A 14,458-nucleotide genomic window follows, 5' to 3' on the forward strand; every position below is an offset into this window, starting at 1 on the left:
GAAATATTGTTCCTTGGCAATTTCGACCTCAAATTACCAACAGAAATAGTTCGTCAGTAAATCCGTTGTTATTTAGCGAATTTCTGGTAGTGATAGCGAAAAAACTTGATAATATTCTAGTCTTTAGACTAAGGATTTGAACCTAGAGCAACAATTAAGGAAACCTCAAAGTGCAAAGTTTGTTTGTTTTTTTTTTATCATTTTGATAATAGTCGATCATTAAGAGCGTGTTTGGTATTGTGGTAGCTTTTGTGGTTGTGGTTTGAAAAAAGTAGTTTAATAAAAAGTACTTTTTGTGAGGTTGATTTCAAAAAAAGTTGGTGTTTGGTTAAAACTGTGGTTGAAGTTGTGGTTTTTAAAAAAGCAGTTTTTTGTGTTTGGTTAAAAAACTGTGATTGAAATTATGGTAGAAAAAAAGCAGTTTTGTGTTTGGTAAAACTGTGGTTTAAATTGTGGTTAAAAAAATATTTTCTTTTGTTTGGTTAATATGGTTTGTGTTTTATATTTGATTTGAATTAATTAAAAGGACATATATAGACACATATATATAATTCCAAAATATAGGTGTTTTGTAATTATGATTACATAACAAAATAAAATATCCTTATACATTAATGTACTCCTTTATTGTTCCGTCAAACTATTTGCAATTCCATCGCGTACAAAATCCATACGTGAAGGCCTTTGTAAGCCTTGAACAGCCGAAGCCTGAACAATATCAGGTAAAAAGTCATCTAGAATTAAATTGGGGTTGCGATCATACTCAGAAAAAACTGCATCATCTTGCGAACTCCTTCTAATATAGTTATGTAGTGCCATTGATGCAATTATAATCTCAACTTATGTTTTGTTTGGATAAGTAGGCATGTTTTGCAAAATTTTCCACCTATGTTTCCATACCCCAAAAGAAGGTTCGATCACGTTACGTAGTGACGAGTGTGCACGATTAAACACTTCTTTCCGACCACTTGGTTGTCCACGCCGCCTAAATTCTTGGAAGTGATACCTCTCGCCTTTGTAGGGACCTAAATACCCATACTCGTTTGGATATCCAGCATCAACCAAATAGTATTTTCCTGCAAATAATAACAACATGGTAATTAATAACAGAACTTAAAAAATATATATTATATTCCTTCAATTATCAAATCTTTAATTTAGTCAAAGTCACAACCTTCTCGAGGTTTCGGAAATTTGATATTGCTATTGTCTATAGCCTCAAGAAAAATACGCGTATCGTGTGCACTGTCGTCCTATCCTGCCCACACGAACATGAATTGCATGTCGAAACTACAAGCAGCCATGACATTTTGTGTTGGTACACCTTTTCTTCCAATAAATGGAATTTGATTTTCAGATGGTATGCAGGCACAAACATGTGTTTCATCAATTACACTGACACAATTCTACAGGCCAAAAAAACATTAAGTACTCATAAACATTTATAACATATTTCATACTCATTTTAACAACTTAATTAAACAAAAATTCATCTTACCTTGAAATGTGGCATAAATCTTGGATTCATAGCAATTTCTCTTGGTGTGCTTGTAAATTGTGGATCTACTGGTTTTATGACTTCCACAGCAAACAAACGTAATGATTTAAGCACTTCTTTAAAACATCTACTAATAGTTTCACCTGAATGCTAAAAGCGTTCCTGCACTTGTCTATTTGACGCCCCAACTGCTATTGTAAATAGAAACATTGCCACCTTTTCAATAACGCTCATTCTTCTTGATGGTTTTAAGCCATGGTGCGTTTCTAATTCAGTGCACAGACTCAACAAAGTGGTTGTGTCCATCCTGAACATGTTAACACTTCGTTTCCAATGACCTCTTAAAACCTCTATCAACCAACGCATCCCTGTATTATACAAAACTATACATGGTTCTTTATACATATAATTAATATAACACATGTTTATAGCTCCAGCTGTGCATATAATTAATTTTTTCATATCAAAATGCCTCATTAAAATAAATGCATCATCATCATCACTGTCATCGTCACCGTCATCATCACTATCATCGTTACTATCGTTGGCGTCGTTTCTATCACTGTCATTTCCAGCACCAGAAAATGAGGCACCACTACCTTCACAACTTGGATAATTAATGTGGTCTACAATGCGGTTCATTACATTATCATAATTGCCATCGAAATCCCCATTAAATATGTCATTAAACCGTGAATCATCCATAACTTCAATTACATGAAATCAAAAAAAAATTATATGTTGTTAATAAAAATTTTTAAATAATTAAATATCATTCAATAAAAAAAACTATCAAATAGTTGGTGCAACATAAGTTTTTTCATACTTGTAAAGCCAACAAAAACAATGTTCCACTTGCTTGTATGAAATGCAGTTGAGGTTTGAGAGGTTTGTTATGAAGCAAAAAAGCTCTTTGAAAGTTGGCTTACAAACAATCATCTTTATATAGAAAAAACTCATTGCTTTTTACGTCTCTTTTACAAGTAATTTTATTCAGCTTTCAATAACAGTGCATTATCACATGTATAGACTGTAAAAGTAACATATAATGTTAATTTTACAGCTAATATATTCTGACATGTATTTTTTCACCTTTTGTTCTCATTCTATTATTCAAGATTCCTTGGCCCACTTTTTTTTCTTTTCTGATCACCATGACAGTGCACACATGTAGAGAAATCATCTAAAAAGAACCAAATATTGTATTCCAAGAACTGTAATTGGAGATTCAATTGACACCTCACAAAATAAACATAATTTATATATACGAACTCCAACAGCAACGCACCAAAGAGAGCAGCATGTATCCAATAATCAGTGACAAATCCAGCAACTCAAACAGCATTTATAGTAGCACAATACACATATATTTCATGCACTGGCTCCCATGCACACAGTAGCTGAGACAATATTCAAAACTCACTTGCACACAATAGCTGAAACATCATGTTAACAGCAATGAATAACATTAACAAACAAGGCATCAACTTCCATCAATTCTCACTGCAAAAAAGAAAACAAATGCTCCTTATCACACTGCACATGGTATCTCAATTACTTGCAGCTTTCTTATCACCATGCAGCACCCATCAACTCACAGCAGAAAAAGAAAACAAACAAATGTTCACACAATAGTTGCATATGGAATATCAATGAACATAGCTTCACACACAAGGCTGCAGCTCCCATTACCTCACGGCAGAAAAGAAAACACACCAACATTTCACACAGTAGCTGTACATGGTTTATTACAATTACAGCTGGGCATACAAGGCAACAACTCTCATAAACTCATAGTATAAAAGAAAACAAACAAGACTGCACATGGTAGCTTATAATAGAACATACATTTTAATAGCAACACTCAATATTCAAGACCTTTAGGGAACAACACAATGAAGGAAAATTACCAACAAATTCAATCCAATGGTCAACCATTTAACATTAATAACAACAGAAGTGACAGTTTTAATTCATTGATAAAATACAACGTTAAAAACCAACAATATCCTTATACAAGTATATTAGCTCCCGAAAAGCAATTTAATATAAATACAACAGTAAACAAATTACCGCAAGTGGAAATGCCCATATATCTCAACACGAAATGTGGAAGAATACAATGACTCGGATAAACTTCAGCAATTGGAAAAAACTCTTTTTAAAAACCGACATCCCATTATTTTGCAACAATAAAACAAACTTGTATAAATACATTAAGCAAGTGAATAGTTAATTGATTAACGGTTAAGAAAATGTAATAATACCATGTCAGCTAAGCATGTTTAGTGCGTGCATACATTCGTTGCAGCCATCTCAACTTCTACTCCTTATCACCCATACTAGCCCTCATTTCTCTTTTCCTTCTTAAACTCAAATACTCTATAGCAAAGTCGTGGAACTCATCTTCAATTGAAACTCCAGGAATTGAGTGCAGCTCATCCATCACCTCGCGAATACTACAGCCTTCGCGATCCAAATTAACAGACGTGGAATCACTCTTAATTGATATACTCTCAAGTAGTTGATTGCACCTTGATAGCAGCTGAATTCTAGATTTTTTCTTCTTTCTACCTCGCATATTATAATGATCTTGTTCTTTTCTTTTGCCCCTGCTTTTTGTGTTGCTGCTACTAGACATATTTATCCCTCCGACCATTCGAGCCATGTCAGTCTGGAAATCTAGAATCACATCTTCCTCCGAATCACCGCTGCCCTCTTCCAAACCATCATAAGCAACGTCAGCATTGCTTGTACCAGGATCAACATCACTGTCAGCAGGTACACCTGATGAAGGAGCCCATGCAAACGCTCCAGTTGCGACAATGTTGAAATACATTCGGTCAAATTTATTCTTCAAAGACGGCTCAATACCGACATGTCTGAATTTTTTGGCTCCTCTGATTTCCTGCATATAAATTAAATCAAGTAATGAAGGATCAAGACTAGTAAAATTTTGATGTTGGAATTTGACAATAATAAAAGAAATTGTTAGGATGACAAGGAATGTACCTGAATTTTTTGTTTCCACCACTCATCGCTAGCTGAAATTGTGCCTAATTCACTATTCCAGCCAACACCAGTTTCAGAAACCAGCTTATTCCATATCCTCCAATCCTTTTTGCATCCATCCCATTTGTTTTTCAATTGTGTTTTAATGAATGCATGGCCAGTTTGTTCTTTGAATGATGTTATAAGAAATTTCCACCCCGTTTTATCAAAATGAGTATTAGGTCTCATTCCCATATCAATTGCCTTAATGCATATATCACAAAATATATGCAACATTTCCTTTGTCCAAGCAGCCTTATCAAAAGATTCAAGACCGTCCATGATATCTATTAAAACATTTAACAAAATTTTGAAATCAATCAATGATATCAATTACATTATGGCACATACATAAATTGTGGACTAAAACAATAATAAAACACTCAATGTTCAGCATTTATAAAAGTTGTGTGGTTAGCAACAAACATTAACCATGCATGTATTTGAATGAGAATGTTCCCGTAAATTTGTAATGAAAACTAATTGAAACCCATTAATTCTCAACTGTTCAGAAAACTCAGTTTTAGTCATGATATAATATTTGAATTATCAAGCAACACTTCATTGTCATCATGTTGTTTGGAAGCTAAAAACAGAGGGAAAAAAAACAAACAGAACAGAATCTATGATATAATATTTGAATTATCAAGCAACACTTCATTGTCATCATGCTGTTTGGAAGCTAAAAATAGAGGGAAAAAAAACAAACAGAACAAAATCTATTTCTACATTCAAAGTAACCCAACTTTCTTTCGCAACATGCAAACACACAAAAAAAACTTACAATTCTGATTTTGACTGCAAAAGTAGAAATAAAAGTAATCCTACATGACATGCTAACAGGGCACTCATTACGATTACAATAAACACACGCACAGTAAAGAAATTTACGGTTGCTTAGGCAGAAACAACATCAATGTGCATAGTAAACATATCAGACCATGAAGAACAACACATAAATGAAATTTCAAAGCATCACATTGTTTCCAGTAAGCAAATAATCCAGCAGCAGCACTGTCAGCTGGTAGTAGACATACAAAACGAAACCATATTTAAACAAAGAACAACAACAAACAAGCAATATATAGAAGCAATTAAATTTTGCTAAATTCAAAACAATTGATGAAGGCACAGTAAATAGAAGACAATCAGCAACAACCATGAAATTTGTCAATTGCAGAACACACAATAATTGATCATGCAGGTACACAGACATGCAATTTTTCATTTAAAAAAAATGAAAATGAAGATGGAGATAAGGCGGGAACTTACCTCAGTCTATCTCTTTAGGTGTCCAAAATAGCACGGTTCTACAGCTTTATCTTGTAAACAGATACAATGGAGATCAGAATATAAATTAGATTTTGAGCTACAATTACTACAAAATTGACATGGGTAACACAGTACACAGAAGCATCACAGAAATGCTGGTTTTCAAGTAAAAATAAATAAAAACATGTAAAGCAGAAGATAAGCAAAAGAAGCAATGAAATTTGCTATAAATTCAAAAAATTTGACGAAGGCATAGTAAATAGAACACAAGCAGCAACAGCAACGAAATTTATAGATCAATTTAACAATTGCAATGTTAACAGTAATTTAGCATGTAGCAGCATTGACATGTAATTTTTCATCTAAAAAAGGAAAATGAAGATGGAGATAAGGCACAAACATTACCTCTGTCTCTCTCTTTGTTATGCAAACCACACGGTCCTGCAGCTTTGTTCTGTAAAAACAAAAACAATAGAGACCCATTACAGAAATTAGATTTTGAGCAATATGTTAAACAAAATTGACAAGGGGAACGCACAATACTTACGGGTAATGAAGGGATAGATCGATGAAGGTTTGTGTTTTCGATCTTCGTTTGGAAAGAAGGGATAGAGGGGAAGAAGCTTGCTTTGGCGTTGTCCTATACGTTGATGGTTTTAGGGCAAAATAGAAACGGGGTTGTAGCAAGAGACGAGAGAGGAGAACAGTTTGGGGAAGGAAATTGGGGTTTAGTTCATCAATGCTAAACATTGATATGCAATCATAACAGAAAAATTTGTGAGGTAGAGGACCGTTTCCATGACCGTGGTTACTGGGAAAATGTCGGTGGTGAGAGAGAGTTAAAACGCATGAAGGAACAGTATGGGAAAGGTTGAAAATGAGAGTGTAGATCAATGTTCTGTGAACAATTTGTTGGATTTTTGTGACCGTTGGGAAATTGGGTGAAAGAGGGATGAGGACAGTTGGGAAAGTTAATTGCAAATTGTCGGTGATGAGAGAGAGGAGAAACGCATGAAAAGCAATGCATAATTGCTTTTTACTTTTTGCAATTCAACCCCAATTTGTAATGGGACCCACGTAAAAAAAACTGTGGTTAGTAGTTAACCAAACATGTGTTACACTGCTTTTTTTAACCACAGCCGCAGAAAAGAATATCCAAACACAGTCTTATTATTAATCCGTACTAATGACTCCTTACGGACTTTTCCATGCGTTAATAGCCAAGTAAATACGAAGTTAATCCTTTCCGCAATCAATTAGATAGAATTAAAGAGATATCCTATCAATCAGTTTATAACACGTTTTAACAGACCAACTTTTTGGAATCATTTTTCCACTCGAAGCCTTCAATTTGATCAAGAAGACTTTAACGTTGCTCTACTGTTTTCTTTTACCTATGTGTATCTGAAGAAGCAAAAACAATCTTCTGCACGTTCTGATGGTGACTTCATCGTTCAAATCATTGCACTTTCTACTCGGCCTGTTTGTTTCCTTGAAGCTCTTGGCCTTAGCTCAAGAGGAAAACCAGTTCATCTATCATGGCTTCACTGGAGCCAGCCTGCTCCTCAGCGAGATTGCAAACATCCATCCAAATGGTCTCTTAGAGCTGACAAACACTTCAAAACGGATAATTGGCCGGGCTTTCTTCCCATTCCCTTTTCAGTTCAACACATCTTTATTCAACAATTCTCGGTCTCTCTCATTCTCTACCCAGTTTGCGTTTGCCATGGTTCCTGAGCTGCCTACACTTGGTGGCCAAGGCATGGTCTTCACAATCTCTCCATCTGTGGACTTCACAGGGGCTTTGGCAACTCAGTACCTTGGAATCCTCAATTCTACAAGCAATGGCCTGTCTTCAAACCATCTATTGGCAGTTGAGCTGGATGCAGTTCCAAGCCCGGATCTTAAAGAGATCAATGACAGCCACGTTGGAATTGATGTAAACAGCTTGATATCCATTGAATCTGCTCCGGTGACCTACTTTTCAGATGAGGAAAAGGAGAATAAGAGCTTGACTCTCACAAGTGGTCATGCGATGCACGTGTGGATAGATTATGATGAAGTAGAGAAGCTACTCAATGTTACAGTTGCTCCTGTCACAAGAACAAAACCAACCTTGCCTCTCTTGTCAACATCTCTCGATCTTTCTTCTGTTATGTTGGATTCTATGTACGTTGGTTTTTCTGCATCTACTGGAGCAGTGGCTAGCAGCCACTATATTCTGGGGTGGAGCTTCAACAGAGGCGGACAAGCTCAAAGTCTTGACGTGTCAAAGCTGCCTACACTTCCTCCTCAAAGAAAATCAAGAAAGAAACCATATTTAAGAATTGCGGTCCCAACAATAACAGCAATCATTTTGCTGGTAGCAATCTCTGGTGATGTTTGTATAATAAGGCGGAAGAAATATGAAGAACTGCGCGAAGATTGGGAACAGGAATATGGTCCTCAAAGATTCTCCTACAAGGATTTATACAAAGCAACCAAGGGTTTCTCAGACAGTGAGTTGCTGGGATGTGGGGGTTTCGGAAAGGTTTACAGAGGAGTATTGCCTTCTTCCAATATGCAAGTCGCGATCAAGAAAGTATCCCATGATTCCAGGCAAGGTACTAAAGAATTCGTTGCTGAGATTGTTAGCATGGGGAGGCTGAGGCACAGGAACTTGGTCCAGCTCTTCGGGTATTGCCGGCGAAAGGGAGAGCTCCTCTTGGTCTATGATTATATGCCCAATGGAAGCCTTGATAAACTCCTATTTCGCAATGACACACCCAGCCTTAATTGGGCTCGGCGATATCAAATCATCAGGGGAGTTGCGTCTGCCCTTCTTTACCTCCATGAAGAGTGGGAACAGGTTGTTCTGCATAGAGATGTGAAAGCTAGCAATGTTCTATTAGATGCCGATCTTAACGGACGGATAGGAGACTTTGGTCTAGCTAAGTTTCATGACCATGGATCAACTCCTCAAACAACCAAAGTGGTTGGAACAGTTGGATATCTTGCACCAGAGATTACTAGAACAGGAAAGTCAACTACCTGCAGCGATGTTTTTTCTTTTGGGACATTTATGCTCGAAGTAGCATGTGGAAGGAGGCCTGTAGAGTCAGAAAGACCACCTGAGGAGGTTGTTCTGGTTGACTGGGTACTTGAATGCTGGAAAAGAGGTGCCATTCTATGGACAGTTGATCCTAGATTTGAAGGTAACCACGTTGAGGAAGAAATGGAGTTGGTCTTGAAGCTAGGCCTGCTCTGTACACATCGCACTCCGGCAGCCAGACCTAGCATGAGGCAAGCGATGCAATATCTGGATGGAAATGCCACTTTACCTGATTTACCACTGCACGGTGCTGGAATCGGTTTAGTTCCAGTTAGCAATGAAGCATCTAGAGAGCATGTTTTAACAATCCCTATATCATCAGATGGAATTTCTTCCTATTCCTTGTCCGACTCTGATTCAATCCTCAGTGGTCGTTGAACCAGCAATGCTTCATGGAGGATTGATTACGTAAATATGTACATTAAGACTTGTTCGATGTGAAATATAGAGGAAAGGTGCCGCAGAATTTTTAAGATTGTAGCATTTGTGTAATTTTTTTCCAACCACTTATATCTTGTGAGTTGTTACCATAAAACAGCCGCCCTCCCTGCAGATCGTGAACCCAGAGGCAAGGAGGGCTTGTAGGAGTTATTCAATTGTGTTAAAATTATATAGTTCGATTATTAATATACGTACAAATATTTATTTACTAGTAGAATTGATAGATTTATGGAAACATATAACAAATTCTATTTAAACTTAGCATTCATTGTCAATCGATCCTGGTTGATTATTGTCTATCTTGGTTGATTATTGTCTATTTTGTTAGAAAATAATTTTGATGCCTTTCACATCAAATAAATAATAAATTATATAAACAAAATATATAGATGTAATTACTTACTAAAGAATTATATAAAAACAAAGAAAACATGTTATGTTGGTGTTATAAGTAAGTTATAAAATTTTATAATCTTTCAATTTGAAATTAATATTATTTGGATTTTTTAAGAGTAATTTCTTATCCATTCATAATTTATTTTGAGCCTATTATTTTTCCATGTTAAAATAAATAAATAAATAAATAATTTGGTGAATTTATTTATTAAATGGAGGGTTAATTCAAATGATTCCATAAATCTTGTCATTGTTTCTCAAAATTGATAAGATTATATATAGAACTCAAATATTACTTAATCAAGAAGGGAAAAGGGACGAGAGCTAAATGGGTAGAGGCATAAGTGTAGTGTAGGCCTGCAGGGGTCGAAGGATGAGCAGCACATGACCAGAATAATCTGTGTGCTATGCATGCATCTTACATTAGGAGACGAGACGAGGCGAGACGAGACGAGAGCCACGCCAACGCATTACGTGTCCAGCTCAAGTTTCTTTCTTACCCATTACGTATCGGCTACGGCATCGCATCGCATCGCATGACGTATTTAATTTCTACTATTTATTATATTCATTTATTATTGATTTTTTAGATATTATTTTTTAAAAGTATTTTTTTAATATCAATGCATTAAAATAATATAAAAATATTAATTTAAAATAAAAATATAAAAAAATATATTTTTTTAAAAATATTCTTGAATCGTAGAAATAAAACGTGTGATTACTAAAACTTGTTTATTGTCATCTTTACCCTCGCTATCAAAACCCAAAGTAGACTAAAAAATCTAGAGTTAAGCATTGAGAATGAGAGGGCCCACTTTGACCATCCTTGAAAGCTTAGAGTTGTTGATAAATTTAGAACGTAGAAAAGTGTCTTGTCATTATTTTTTAAAATATTATTTATATATTAATTTAAAATAATTTAAAAATATTAAAAATATATTAATTTAAAATAAAAAATAATTTTTTAAAAAAATATTTTAAAAACATAAAAATAAACAAATCTCACATCAGGATTGTCATTTTCAAAGCAATCAATATTTAACATTGCGCAGTGCTTTTTCTAAGATGGTATCCTTCTTCTGTATAAAGTCAAAGATGGCCACCTAGAAATAACGTCGTTGAAATGGAATTTTAGTGTTATGTTCACCATTTAAATTAAATTAAATTAAATAAATAAAGCAAAAATATCTTCTTGTATTATTATTTTTCAATTTAAAATGATAAAAAAAACCCTAAAAAACAAAAGAGTTATTAAACTAATTTTCAGGGCTTATTTATCCTTACACTTTCTTAATCGTAGTAAAAGAATGATGTACACTTGCAAGCAAAACCAAGTAACTTGCATTTAGGATTTGTTTATATTTTTTAAATTAGTTTTTCTTGTTATAATTTGATAATTTAATAAATATAAATATTAAAAAAAACTAGCACATAAGCTTTTCTTGTACTGTTTGTGTGACTAGCACTATGATGTTTGGCGGCAAATATTAGCTTTAAAGACGGTGTTAGAAACTGTGTCGACAACCTCTCCAGCTACACTTGTAGCCACCCGATCTAAGGTTTGACACTACCAATCTTTTTTTTTTTCTTCCTAGATTTCCACACCCAGCAAAAGCTTATGTGCTAAGTTAAGATAATATAAACCTGTGCAAGTTTTAATCCCAAAAAACTTTAACTTAAAAAGATATATTAAAAAATAATATAAATTATATCTTAAAATTTTATTTAATAATTTAAATTATTGAGTTATCTTCCTTGTCATGTAAGATTTTAGAATTTTATTTTTTTTTATCCTGTATCAACTTTGAAAAGTAGTTTTCCCGATTTTCTAAGAGAAAAAGTTTTGGAGAAGGTTCGCATGCGCGCAAGTCATAGAAATATGAAGAGACGTGTTAATAATTCAGTCTTTAGACCGAGGATTTGAAACTGTAACAACAATTAAGGAAAAACTCGAAGCGAAAAAACTTTTACCAATGTGTATCTGAAGAAGCAAAAACAATCTTCTATTTGTTCATGTGATGGTTGCCGCTTCCAAATTATTGCGCTTCCTGCTCGGCCTGTTTGTTTCCTTGAAGCTCTTGGCCTTAGCTCCAGAGAAAAATCAGTTCATCTATCATGGCTTCACTGGAGCCAACCTGCTCCTCAACGAGATTGCAAAAATCCATCCAAATGGTCTCTTAGAGCTGACAAACACTTCAAAACAGCAAATTGGCCGTGCTTTCTTCCCATTCCCTTTTCTGTTCAGCACATCTTTATTCAACAATTCTCGGTCCCTCTCTTTCTCTACCCAGTTTGCGTTTTCCATGGTCTCTGAGCTGCCAACACTTGGTGGCCATGGCATGGCCTTCACAATCTCTCAATCTACGAACTTCACAGGGGCTTTGGCAACTCAGTACCTTGGAATCCTCAATTCTACAAGCAATGGCCTGTCTTCAAACCATCTATTGGCAGTTGAGCTGGATGCAATTCGAAGCCCCGATTTTAAAGACATCAATGACAACCACGTTGGAATTGATGTAAACAGCTTGACATCCATTGAATCTGCTGCGGTGACCTACTTTTCAGATGAGGAAAAGGAGAATAAGAGCTTGACTCTCATAAGTGGTCATGTGATGCACGTATGGATAGATTATGATGAAGTAGAGAAGCTACTCAATGTTACCGTTGCTCCTCTCACAAGAACAAAACCAACCTTGCCTCTCTTGTCAACACCTCTCGATCTTTCTTCTGTTATGTTGGATTCTATGTACGTTGGTTTCTCTTCATCTACAGGAGCAGTGGCTAGCAGCCACTATATTCTGGGGTGGAGCTTCAACAGAGGCGGACAAGCTCAAAGTCTTGACGTGTCAAAGTTGCCTTCAGTTCCCCCTCAAAGAAAATCAAGAAAGAAGCCATATTTAAGAATTCTGGTCCCAACAATAACAGCAATCATCTTGCTGGTAGCAATCTCTGGTGCTGCTTATATAATAAAAAGGAAGAAATATGAAGAACTGCGCGAAGATTGGGAACAGGAGTATGGTCCTCAAAGATTCTCCTACAAGGATTTATACAAAGCAACTACAGGTTTCACAGACAGGAAGTTGCTGGGAAGTGGAGGTTTTGGAAAGGTTTACAGAGGAGTATTGCCTTCTTCCAATATGCAAGTCGCGATCAAGAAAGTATCCCATGATTCCAAACAAGGAACTAAGCAGTTTGTTGCTGAGATTGCTAGCATGGGAAGGCTGAGGCACAGGAACTTAGTCCAGCTCCTAGGCTATTGCCGGAGAAAGGGAGAGCTCCTCTTGGTCTATGATTACATGCCCCACGGAAGCCTTGATAAACTCCTATTTCACAATGACACACCCAGCTTTAATTGGATTCATCGATATCAGGTCCTCAGAGGAGTTGCGTCTGCCCTTCTTTACCTCCATGAAGAGTGGGAACAGGTTGTTCTGCATAGAGATATTAAAGCTAGCAATATACTGTTAGATGATGATTTCAATGGTCGACTAGGAGATTTTGGGCTTGCTAAATTCTATGATCGAGGGGCTAATCCTCAAACAACCTGTGTGGTTGGAACAGTTGGATATATCGCGCCAGAGGTTACTAGAACAGGAAGGGCCACTACCAGCAGTGATGTTTTTGCTTTTGGCACTTTTATGCTTGAAATGGCTTGTGGAAGGAAACCTGTAGAGCCAGAACAATCAGCAGAAAAGATGATTTTGGTTGACTGGGTTCTTGATTCCTGGAAAATAGGAGATATTCTTCGAACAGGTGATCCAAGATTGGAAGGTAATTACGTGGTGGAGGAAATGGAATTGGTTTTAAGGCTAGGTCTGCTTTGTTCTTTCTCTACACCACAAGCTAGGCCAAGCATGAGGCAAATTGCGCAATATCTGGATGGGAATGCTAGCCTGCCAGAGATGCCTCTTGATGGTGCTACCATAGGTTTGATGCCAGTTAGTCATGAAGAGCCTGGGGATTTCACCTTGTCTTTCCATAGATCTAATGATTACTCTGCTCATTCCTGCTCTAGTACCGACTCAATCCTCAGCTGTGGTCGTTGAATCATGGCTTAACGAGGTAAAAATTCTTTAACCTAAAGACTAACAGCTGGCATGTGGCAAGCCTGGTATTAGTGGTGAAGAGGAAGGTAGATTGGAATACTTAGAGGGTTACCTTGTTTGTGCATACCATAGTAATCCTCAAAGCACCACAAAGACTGCTCCATGAGGGGTTAATTAATTAGCATACAAACATAGGTATAATTTATGATTTAAGCAAAACACATGGTTGAAATAGTACACAATGTTTGATGAAACAATGCTGGTCAATGATGGCTGTGTAGCTTCTTCCATTCTCCTCAGTGCTCTAACCCCACCCCACAATTCAACTCAATTATGCCTCATTCCCAAACTAGTTAGAATCAGTTTCACAGATCTTCCTTCTCCATTCATTTAGTCCTTGTTCCTTTTTTGATAAAACTCTCCACTTACTTCTGTTATGGACTAAAATGATTAATCACTTATGCCTACCTCGTTTTTACATGGAAGGTTAATTACATATTGAACTATTCTGACTTCTGATAAAGTGATCTGCAGAAAGCAGAGGCTTCAGTCAACTTTCTAAAATACAGAAAATCCAACACCCACTATCATCGATTATCCTAACTAGAGTGCAGTTCAGTGTGATATGGCAGCTGGCCGGGTGGTTTATTCACAGACTAG

General features: G+C 36.1%; 3 protein-coding genes across 3 annotated transcripts; 2 read left to right on the forward strand and 1 right to left on the reverse strand.

Moving 5' to 3' along the window:
- Positions 1 to 3,588: 3,588 nt before the first annotated feature.
- Positions 3,589 to 4,823, reverse strand: LOC133679969 (uncharacterized). The gene is made up of 2 exons (XM_062102721.1): positions 4,511 to 4,823; positions 3,589 to 4,406 (listed from the first exon to the last, which is right to left on the reverse strand). Exons 1-2 carry the CDS (start codon positions 4,784 to 4,786, stop codon positions 3,822 to 3,824), a joined length of 861 nt encoding a protein of 286 aa, XP_061958705.1. The 5' UTR covers positions 4,787 to 4,823; the 3' UTR covers positions 3,589 to 3,821.
- Positions 4,824 to 7,180: 2,357 nt separating this feature from the next.
- On the forward strand, positions 7,181 to 9,537 carry LOC133679968 (L-type lectin-domain containing receptor kinase SIT2-like). The gene has a single exon (XM_062102719.1). The coding sequence runs from the start codon at positions 7,260 to 7,262 to the stop codon at positions 9,288 to 9,290; it is 2,031 nt and encodes a 676-aa protein (XP_061958703.1). The 5' UTR covers positions 7,181 to 7,259; the 3' UTR covers positions 9,291 to 9,537.
- Positions 9,538 to 11,662: 2,125 nt separating this feature from the next.
- On the forward strand, positions 11,663 to 14,183 carry LOC133679743 (L-type lectin-domain containing receptor kinase SIT2-like). The gene has a single exon (XM_062102430.1). It carries the CDS (start codon positions 11,771 to 11,773, stop codon positions 13,796 to 13,798), a length of 2,028 nt encoding a protein of 675 aa, XP_061958414.1. The 5' UTR covers positions 11,663 to 11,770; the 3' UTR covers positions 13,799 to 14,183.
- Positions 14,184 to 14,458: the final 275 nt, after the last annotated feature.

Source organism: Populus nigra, chromosome 19 (assembly GCF_951802175.1).
Source record: "Populus nigra chromosome 19, ddPopNigr1.1, whole genome shotgun sequence".
Taxonomy (NCBI): domain Eukaryota; kingdom Viridiplantae; phylum Streptophyta; class Magnoliopsida; order Malpighiales; family Salicaceae; genus Populus; species Populus nigra.

What these genes read in the sequence shown, in the direction of transcription:
- LOC133679969 (XM_062102721.1), bottom strand. Translation starts at nt 4,786, where the DNA reads ATGTTGCATATATTTTGTGATATATGCATTAAGGCAATTGATATGGGA. An exon ending in GGTGGAAACAAAAAATTCAG is followed by an intron (nt 4,407 to 4,510) that starts GTACATTCCTTG and finishes ATTTATATGCAG; the next exon opens with GAAATCAGAGGAGCCAAAAA.
- LOC133679968 (XM_062102719.1), top strand. Translation starts at nt 7,260, where the DNA reads ATGGTGACTTCATCGTTCAAATCATTGCACTTTCTACTCGGCCTGTTT.
- LOC133679743 (XM_062102430.1), top strand. Translation starts at nt 11,771, where the DNA reads ATGGTTGCCGCTTCCAAATTATTGCGCTTCCTGCTCGGCCTGTTTGTT.